At 40.8% G+C, this 10,352-nt stretch overlaps 1 protein-coding gene across 3 annotated transcripts in view; it reads left to right on the top strand.

The window, feature by feature from the left end:
• Window positions 1-583: 583 nt before the first annotated feature.
• SPOCK1 (SPARC (osteonectin), cwcv and kazal like domains proteoglycan 1) overlaps window positions 584-10,352 on the top strand; it is a 585,260-nt gene continuing 575,491 nt past the window's right edge. Inside the window, exons 1-2 of one of the 3 annotated variants that reach the window (XM_070739206.1) lie at window positions 584-844; window positions 1,337-1,519. In XM_070739206.1, coding sequence (XP_070595307.1) covers window positions 1,337-1,519 — 183 coding nt within the window. In that variant the 5' untranslated portion in view covers window positions 584-844. The remainder of the gene's footprint in view (window positions 845-1,336; window positions 1,520-10,352) is intronic. The other 2 variants (XM_070739207.1, XM_070739208.1) reach the window with 2 other exon arrangements.

The following is a 10,352-nucleotide window of genomic DNA, read 5'->3' as shown; positions in this document are numbered from 1 at the left end:
ATACGCAGGCCAGGTTTATACACTTTGCTCAATCATTTATGTTATACAGTATACAAAACCAACTACAGAGTTTTGCAAAGGATGGTTTTACAACGCAGCACATGAACCCAGTGAACTCAACCTTTACAGTTATAGCCAAGGCGTGGCTTCGTGAATGCATGAACCAGACCCTGAGTATGAAAAGTATGATGTAGGGTCTCCTGCACCAGCAGGCGGTTGGACTAGATCAGTGTTTTCCAACCTTGGCAACTTGAAGATATTTGGACTTCAACTCCCAGAATTCCCCAGCCAGCACAAGCTGGCTGGGGAATTCTGGGAGTTGAAGTCCAAATGTCTTCAAGTTGCCAAGGTTGGGAAACACTGGACTTAGATGACCTGCAAGGTCCCTTCCAACTGTGATAATAAAATAAATAGAGCACATCATCCTAGGCCAAACGGTCCCAGGAGCTTCCAAAAAAGGATTGGCCTCCCAAAGGCAGAGTCAGCCAGTCCCAGGAAGAGACGGCGAAAAGGAGCCCCGCTTCGCTTTCCTGCTCCAGCAGCGGCAGTGACGTATCTCGGTCACTAAGCGGCGCCAGATTTCGACGCTTCGCGCCGAGCTTGTCGGAAACTCGCGCGCGCGCGCGCGCACAACACACACACACATAACTCAAGCCCAACACTTCGACAAGCACGCACAAAGCAGCTGGGCGAAGCTTCGGAGCGGGCTTCCCGGTGTGTTTTTGTTTTTTGGTGTGTGTATGTGTGTTTAATAATTCCGAGCCGAGCCCGAGAGGAAAGGGGTGGGTGACTCGGTTACTCCGAGAGCGACGCAGCCCCTGACGGCGAAGCATTTCGGCTGAAGGTGAGTCTAGAACTAGAGCATCCCGGCCGGGAAACTTGCAGGTGGCATCGCCAGGCGGATGGGGTATATCGCCCGCCTGCCCGCCCGCTTCGGTCACGTTCTCACACCTGGCGGAGGAGCGGCTGCTCCGAGCTTTTGGCTTGCGGGGGGGGGGGGGGGAGAGGAGAGACAGGGTGGGATTGGAATCCCACCTGGCCGCCTCAAACTTTGCCGAGAATCCAACCGCTCGTGGCCTCTCGTGGCGATTGCCGCTTGCTTGGCACTCCGGTTCCCATCGCTCGGGGGCCCTCGGCGCTCTGCGCTACGGTGTGGGCTCCGTTGCCCAACATACCTGACGAAAACCACGTTGTCCCTCCCGCGTTTCTGAAATACTTGTTCATTTGGTTTTTTTTAAAAAAAGTGGCTGACTGAAACCGCTTTGGTGTGTGGTGTGTGTGTGTATTCGTCTTCCTTTCTCCACATCCACTCATCCTTTCTTCCTCTTTTTGCCAGATGTACAGGATATTAGCCATAGGGCTTTGGTGTTTTCTGCAAGCAGAGGGCAGGCATCCAGAGATCACCCTTCGTAGCAGCAGCAGCAACAACAACAACAATGGCAATTTTTTGGACAATGACAAATGGCTGAGCACAGTTTCCCAATATGACAAAGATAAATACTGGAACAAATTCAGAGATGTAAGTTGCATTCCTGTGCCTATAGGTACAGTGTGTGCCTTGCTCAAAACGTACCCTGGGATATAGATATATTATTTTCTCGGCAAGGGGCTCTTCCTGGGAGAGGACATGGTTACATCTGCTGTAGGGTTGGAAGGAGGTTGACTGCCTTTTAAAAATCCCCTGGGTTTTATTTCATTATTTACTCTCTCTCTCTCTCTCTCTCTCTGTGTGTGTGTGTGTGTTCATGCACACAAGCACGAGTGCTAGGGTATGCTTTCGGATAAGTGATTATTTTTCTTGGTCTTCCATTTTCATTTAAGACTTCCAGGAACTTTGCTGGTTTGCAAAATTAATCACTGTGAAATCCTGCCAGCTACATACAGAACTATTTACTAACAGGACCCTCATCTTGGTGAAGTTTTCTGTTGCTTTGGGTGGTGGTAGGGAGACCACAAGCATGCAGTTGTGAAAGGGTTCAATTTTTTTCTTTTTTTCTTTTCAAATTAAGGTATAATTCAGGAACACTTTCAAATATATCTTCCATTTATTAGTTATGTTGTGACACAGCATATCATTTTGTGGCAGGATAGAAAAAGATATTCTAAGTGAAACTTTAAAGGAAAATGAGATATCTGTGCTATCTGTGGGAAGAGAATGAAATGGGATGGGTTTTGTTTGTATTGACTATCCATTAACAACAGTATGATCTTAACTACTTATAATTCCCTAGAAGAATCAAGTCTGTAATGTTACGTACCTACTATAGGTGAGAAGGTTTGTCAGATGAACTCTAGAATTTGTTGAGCTAGTTGAGCTAACTTGTTCACCAAAGAGTGTTCTGACAACAATAGGGATTGTGTAGGACTGCAATAGTTAGGTGTTCCACTTATATGTATCATACAAGAGTTTGTGCAGAGGCCCAGTCAAAATATTAAAATAGAATCAATTTTTCTAGTTCTACTTTTAAATTACCCTAATTACCATATTATTTTCTAATTGTATTGGAATTCAATCTCCCCTGGTTGTATTTTTTTTTCAGTTTGGGTATATATTAAATGTATGATACATTTCAGGATAAATTAGGGGTAAAAATATCAAGTGCAGTCCATACAGTCAGACATGAATACTCTTTTTGTAAAGTCCATGAAGTATAAATTGCAGTCATAGTCTTTGAGCAAAATTGAGTTTAGAGATACTGTAGAAAGTGATTACTGTATATGCTTTGTCGTCCATCTTTGAAATAATGCTATTAAGTTGAAACATACAATCAAATGTCTACTATATGACAATAACATTGAAAGAAGCTTTAAAACGATATAGGGATATCTTTTCACCAGAAATGTTATTTTTGAAAGTTACAAAGGAATCATTGATCAAAACTCATATAAAAGTTTTCTATGATACAATTCTCTTTAGCCCATGATCACTTAGTTATAAATAAATAAAATAACCTGGAAAACAAATATAGAAAGAGTCAACAAGAAGATAACCTCCAGGGTAGCTTCAGTATACTTCAATCCTTTTAAGCTTTTATCAGGATGCAGACATGTAAAAGCATGTTAATATAAATATGGGGAAGGAGTAAATAAAACTTTCTACTACTATATTATTTTTCTGTAATCAGTTCATAATTTATCTGTTCATGAATGCTTATTTGTATCTTAAACAGCTCTAAGAAACAGCTTCAGTTTTCTTTTAGTTTGCAAATCCTTTTGTATCTTTCTAGTTCCAGATCAAAAAGTTAACCTGCATGAGGTTAATTGGAAAAATAAAGATTCTGAGATTGTTTCATTTGATTACTTTGCCATCTGTGTAAACCAACCAGACACTATAAATTTGGGAGATAGGCTTCCAGATTGCAGTGGCATAGATTGCCTGTCTGAAATGGTACCAAGGAAATATGTTTTTTCAAAGCATATTTAAAAATAGGGGCAGTATAAGCCAGTCTATTTCTTTCAATAAAACGGTCTGCACAGTTTATAGAAAGGAATTCACTATTATGCACGTGAAGAATGTGCTAATATGCTGAACAGTGGACTAAACTGCTTCTTCTACAATGGTGCTACAACATACTGGCAAAGCTGGGTATTATTTTTCTTGTGGTTGCAGAAGCAATTTTTCTTTTGGGATTGGAAAGAATATCAGAGACAATATCTCCTGAAAAATGGCCAGTTAAAATGAACAATAGTTTGAGCAACCCCAACTCATTTCACTGGGGCTTATGTACCAAGTAGTCTTACAACATTGATCCCGTTGTTAAATGACATTTTATCTCAACTGTAGAATGAGATGGAAAATTTGAGCTTGGACATGTTCTTATTGAATATAAGTATTTCTTGACTTAGAAATGATTCATTTGGTGACAAAGTTACAATGGCACTGCAAAAGGTGACTTACAACCAGTCATCACACATATGACTGTTGCAACATCCCCATAGTCAAGTGGCATCTAGTATCTTGGGGCCATGTGATTGGCATTTGCAACTTTCTTAGCTGACTTCTGACAAAGTCAGTGGAGGAAGCTGTATTCATTTAATGACCATTTGATTCATTGTATTGTAGGTAAACAGTTTTTTTCTTAACAATAATGGCAAAAATGGTGTAAAATTGGGCATGACTCACTTAACAATCACTTTGCATAGAAATGGAAATTCTGGTCCAATAAGTTAATGACTAAATGTATTCTTATTTGAACATGAAACACATCAAATATACAAAACAATGGGAGCTGTCTCATTTGTTTTAGGATTAACGGAACTTTTGGCTAAACTGTTGTCACCCCTTTGAGGTAAAAGATGCAGGATCTCTAAATGTTTTGGAAAATACTTGAGTATGGTTGGAGTGCTGTAACAGAATCTTGAAAGCCTGTCAAAACTAATCTCTATTTCAATTTGCATCTAATCCAATCTAAATAGAATTGTTTGGAGCTTGTTTCTCATGCTTCCTACTTTCTCATGTCTGAGGTATCTTTTTAAAAAAGATCAGCTCCACATTCTGACATTCCATTACACTATATTTTCATTTAGTCATGTGAATCATCATCAATATTAAAAATTAAAGTCTCATTAAGTAAATGTCACTCCTGGTGACCACCTGAACCAGTGTAGTTTTTCATTGCTTTCAGAATGTTTTTTGACCTTCTAGATTAGTTTTTCTCCCTTGGATTTCACAATATTCTGCCCTCCAATTGTAAAGTAGATCTGATATTACTTAGTTTTTTAAAATAAGGTAGTGCCACATGACAAGGAAACAAACATTCTTCTGGTTTCAGTATGGCTTCCGGTCAGAAGTAACCATTACACAGCTATTCCAATTGTAACTGTTTGCTGTGAAAATAGTTTAAGGGTTTAGGTCTGTGGAATTAGTTCCAATAGGCCAGCTTTTTAATATTTACAACATTTCAACTTATTTCAACTGAACAAACTTTGGCTTTTGGTGAATTGACAAATAAAATGTGCAAGCTCACCCTTTACACGAAAGAGATAAGCCTTTACAGATGGATAGAAGTAAATGGAAAATTGCATCTTGACATTGAAATCCCTAGCTCAGTGATCAAAATATTTTTTGGGGGAAATTCTAAAGCAAAGAGATACCATGTTGCTAAAAGCATGTGTTTCATCCAGAGTCATCCACCATTCATGAAAAAAAGGGGCTGCAGTGTCCCATCCATATAAATAAAGGGGCTTTGATTGATGGTACTATCTTCCATTCACTAGTATTGTCAGGGTTCCAGGTAACATCCAAATTTAAATCAGAGTACTAGTCAAGGCATTGCTTAAAATTTCAGTTTAATTCCAGAGCTATCCTGGCACCTCCACAGGGGAATCCGAAGTTTCCCACCCAGTTGAAAATTCAGATGCCTTACCCCTACCCACAAACTTGTCACGTTGCCCATTCAGGTTGTGGCAGCATAGCAACTCCTTCGGCTTCCGCTCCAGTGGGAGACATATGATGGCCTTGAACGTCTCGAAAGAATGCTTTGTGTCTGCATCTGCTATGTCATGAATTCACCCTTTCCAAGTTCCCATAAACATCAGACCTTCTACAGATAGTGTGACAAGCCATTGATTTATTCTGAACTTCTGCTTGACAAGTATATTCCATTGCAAATGTTTTTGCTTTTGATATGTGAAAGTTCATGGGCCAGCCTTGATCTCACCATTCCTGTGCTGCAGTTACTTGTAGGAGGAAAGTTCCAGCTTTATTTAGTATCCCAATTTAGCAAAAAGCTGCCTCAACACAGCCATTGTTTCTGTCCCATCAAACCTCAGAAGTATCCTGCCAGGGTCCATATTGTTGCCATTTTTGCAGTTAACAATGCTCCCCATGAATTGATCAATGTTCTCTCTTGAACAAAGGGAATCTTAAAAGCAAGTTTTCAACCAATCCTCAACTTTGCCTTGCTTTGTTTTCATGGTGTGTGTGTGTGTGAGGGAATCTTGGATTGATCCATTTTAAAGAAACATGGAGAAAAAGGGAAACAGGCAATTTAACTTTTGCAATGGGAAAAGTGAACTGCTCAAAATAAAAATGACTGGGACATAGTGGCATGGCACTCTTCAATTAATAAATTTATGCCATCTGGTTCCCAACTACCTTGCCTTTAGCTGGACTGGAGAAGAATCAAGTAGAACGAAGACAAAAGTTTTAGACTATAGAACTGCATATTTAGAACTGCAGAAAAAACAATTGCTACCTGCCTTCCATTGAGGACCTGAACATATTGCACGAGTCAAAAAGAGGGCTGTGAAAATATCTTCACACCCCTCACATCCTGGACACGAACTGCTTCAACTTCTGTCCTCAAAATGATGCTATAGAACACTGCACACCAAAACAGCTAGATACAAGAACAGTTTTTCCCCGAATGCCATTACAATGAAATAATTCCCCCAACACTATCAAACTATTTACTAAGTCTCCACTACTATTAATCTTCTCATCATTCCCATCACGCATCTCTTCCACAAATGACTATATGACTGTATGACTGTAATTGTGTTGCTTGTATCCTTACAATTTATATGGACTGGTTCCTAATATAATTTGATTGCTTATTTGTATGCGGACTATCATTAAGTGTTGTATCTTATGATTCTTGATGAACTTTTCTTTTATGTACACTGAGAGCATATGAACCAAGACAAATTCCTTGTGTGTCCAATCACACTTGGCCAATAAAATTCTATTCTATTCTATTCTATTCTATTCTATTCCATCCCATTCTATTCTACATCCTACACAGTCCAGCCACAATCTCCGAGGGAGATGGTGGTTTAGAAATAGGAAATATTATTATTATTTATTAGATTTGTATGCCGCCCCTCTCCGTAGACATTTTTGTAGGGTTTATGCATGTTTATGTCCAACTTTCTTCTAAGAGGTAAATATACTGTTCATAGGATTCCCCTCTTTCTTTTCTTTTGTTTTCTTTTGTTTTCTTAAAAGAGACATGTTGAGTAATTGGGCTGAGAGAAAGTAGCTGACCCAAAGGCACTCAGTGAGTTTCATAATCGAGAATTGATTTGAACCAAGTCTTTAATGCCACAAACACCCTTCTACACACTGGTCTCTGTACTTGAAGTCTATTTTCTGTGTCACAGCAGAGTCAAAAGGTAATCAGTTGAACTGGAAAACTCCAAGCACTGTAGAAAAATAGCTGCACAAGTGTTTTCCACTAGAAGAAGGAGCTCATGAAACCATCATATAAACCTCTGAAAATGAAGAGAAGAGTGCTGTTATTCAACACATAAGAATTTGATGATATGTTTTGTAAAAACAGAAAGGCTCCTTCCATTTGTGTGGCTTGGATGATCCAGCAAAGAGCATTTGCACTATGGATCAAAGAAAAGAGAAGCTTTGATCTGTTCCTGCTGCAAGTTCTCTTCCTCCCTCCCTCCTGCTAACAAAACCCAAAAACACCTACTCTGGAAAGTTGGTATAACCACTAGAACTAGATGGGATATAGTATAGTAAGAGAAGAGAGAATTGGCTAAGATTGTTTTTCATCTCCTATAAACCAAATTCTGCCAAGCAGAATTATATTCAGGGAATACTTCAACTAGTGGAAAATTGCTGGAATCAAGCTTGATAAAAATAGAACAAATGTACATTATTATACAATGTAATACCATAATTTCAGAAATTTCAGTAATGCTATTTTATTCAGAGGATACATTACCAGGTTCAAATTGTGTATGGTACAGCAATACCAATCATTTTTCATGCCCCCCTCTACCACTCTCTGTCACTCTTCCAAATTGTCCGCTTCTTTTTTATATTGACAATTCAACCAGTAATGCTAAAGTGCACTGATCCTTTAATTGTCATTTAGCTGATCTCCCATAAGGTTATATTGCAGTGAGAGATTTACAAACAATTATCAGTCAAGTTCATAATTTCAGTATATCTAATTAATGATAATCTTCTGAGTTGTTAAACTTGGAGTTCCCACATTTGAGTCCAGTCACATCTGCATGTTCAAGAGGGTTGGAAAACATTTTACAGTGTTGAAAGTCCTGTAAAACCAAACACGATTTATACGCTAGTAGAGAGATTGATAATCTGTATATTTAAAATGTCAATTTCTCTAAGCAAGAAGCTGTTTTATTTATTCCAATAGCTACTATTATCCCCCTTTTCATAAAAAATAACATCTAGATGTTTTGTAAAGTTAGTGACTTCTTCCCATATTTTTGCTGATTTTCCTCATGTCTTTGGTGACAATACTGAATTTTGTGCAATTCTGCCTCTGAGTATGCTCAATATTTAATGGGATAATAACATAATAATTTAGATGGCAGAATGTTACTTTGCAGATACTTGGGAATAATATCTATATACACATCTTGATTAGCTTGCTGTCTGAATATAGTGAACATCACAGATGAACAATCTTTTGTGTTCTGTATGGTGTAGAGCAGCGTTTCCCAACCGGTGTGCCGCGGCACACTAGTGTGCCGCGAGACACGGCCAGGTGTGCCGCGAAGCTCCTAGGGAAGCTCCAGCTGGGCGGGGCGCTGCCGGTACCGACCTGGAGCTGCCGCTCGCAGCTGTCTCCCGGCTCCTGCTCGATGCCGCGGTTTTCGGCGCTCTCCTGCTGGGCCCCAAAGAAGGAAGGCAGGAAGAAGGAGAGCTTCATTCTTCACGCCTTTTTCTCGCCTTCCTTCTTTGGGGCCCAGCAGGAGAGCACCAGAAACCGCGGCATCAGGCAGGAGCCGAGGGACAGCTGCGAGTGGGAGCCCCAGATCGGAGGCACCGGCAGCGCCCCGCCCAGCTGGAGCTTCTCTGGCGTCGGTGGCAAGTGTCCTTTGGGGCCCGGCGGGAGGGCTCTGGCGGTGGGAGCGGGGGTGGTGGTGGCTGAAGCGGCCGCAGGCAGTCGCGGGGAGATGGCGGCGGCGAGAGGGAGCTCCAGGCGGCGGCGAGAGGGAGCTCTCTCTCTCTCTCTCTCTCTCAGCTGACTGCAAGCGGGACCCCTGACGGTGGCAGTTGGACGTGCTGCTGGACGCCGTACATGCTAGCGCTGCGGGCCTGGCATATATGGCGTCCAGCAGCACGTCCAGCTGCTGCCGTCAGGGCTCCCGCTTGCAGTCAGCTGAGAGAGAGAGAGAGAGAGAGAGAGAAAGAGAGACATATAAGAGAGGCAGAGAGAGAGTGAGAAAGAGAGAAAGAGAGACATAACAAGAGAGGCAGAGAAAGAGAGACAGAGTGAGAAAGAGAGACAGCAAGAGAGGCAGAGAAAGAGAGACAGAGCGAGAAAGAGAGACAGCAAGAGAGGCAGAAAAAGAGAGATAGAGAAAGAGAGAGAGAAAGAGAGACATAGCAAGAGAAAAAGAGAGACTTAGCAAGAGAGGCAGAGAGAGAGAGAAAGAGAAAGAAAGAGAGACATAGCAAGAGAGACAGAGAGAGAGAGAGAGAAAGAAAGAGAGATAGCAAGAGAGGCAAAGAGAAAGAAAGAGACATATAGCAAGAGAAAATGAAAGAGAGAGAGAGAGCAAGAAAGAGAGAAAAAAGCAAGAAAGAGATAGCAAGAGAGACACAGAGAGAGAGAGAGCAAGGGAGAGAGAAAGACATAGAGGAAGGGAAGGAGGGAGAGAGAAAGAGAGCAAAAAAGAGAAGAAGAAAGAAAGAAAAAGGGATGGAGAGAGAAAGAAGGGAAGGAAGGAAAAGAGAGAAAGAGGGAGAAATAGAGCAAAAGGGAGGAAGAGAGAGGTTTTTTTGTCCAAACTTTTCTTTAGCCCGCCCCCCCCGCCCCCCCCCCCCCTTTCAATGTTCCCCAGGATTTTGAAAATATGAATAATGTGCCGCGGCTCAAAAAAGGTTGGGAAACCTGTATGGTGTATTATCAGGGAGTGTCTGGCCATTGAAATGCAGTGGGATTTGCGGCCTGTCACTCTTACAGTCCAGCCTACTTGACAAAATTGTATTTGTGCGTAATGAGAAAAAGCCTGTCATGTATGCTTGTGCACTTGGTAGAAAAGTGAAATAAAAATCTAACAAATACTCTTTTAAAAAGAAAACAAGCTGTAGTGGCATTTTTCCTAGTGGCAGCAAACAAATAATCCCTGTTCAAATAGGAGTGATAATTTTTCTGTGCATAGTGATAGCTCCCATTTCTAAGCTTGTTATATTGTGAACAGCCTGACTCATAGAAGAATTCTATTATTTTCTAGTCCTGTCATATGTGGAAGGATGAAGTACACGGGTTATTTGATTTCGATGAAGCTTTGCAAACCTGATTCATTGTTCTATGAAATATTTTCATGTGCAACCAGTATTAATAATAAAACCCAGAAAAAAATATATTTTGTGCATAAAAGGCAAAACAGGGATTTTAATGACATTTAAAGAA

The sequence above is a fragment of the Erythrolamprus reginae genome, chromosome 2 (genome assembly GCF_031021105.1).
Source record: "Erythrolamprus reginae isolate rEryReg1 chromosome 2, rEryReg1.hap1, whole genome shotgun sequence".
Taxonomy (NCBI): Eukaryota; Metazoa; Chordata; class Lepidosauria; order Squamata; family Dipsadidae; genus Erythrolamprus; species Erythrolamprus reginae.
The sequence above is the reverse complement of the archived record's forward strand: the minus strand, read 5'-3'. Positions and strand labels throughout refer to the sequence as shown.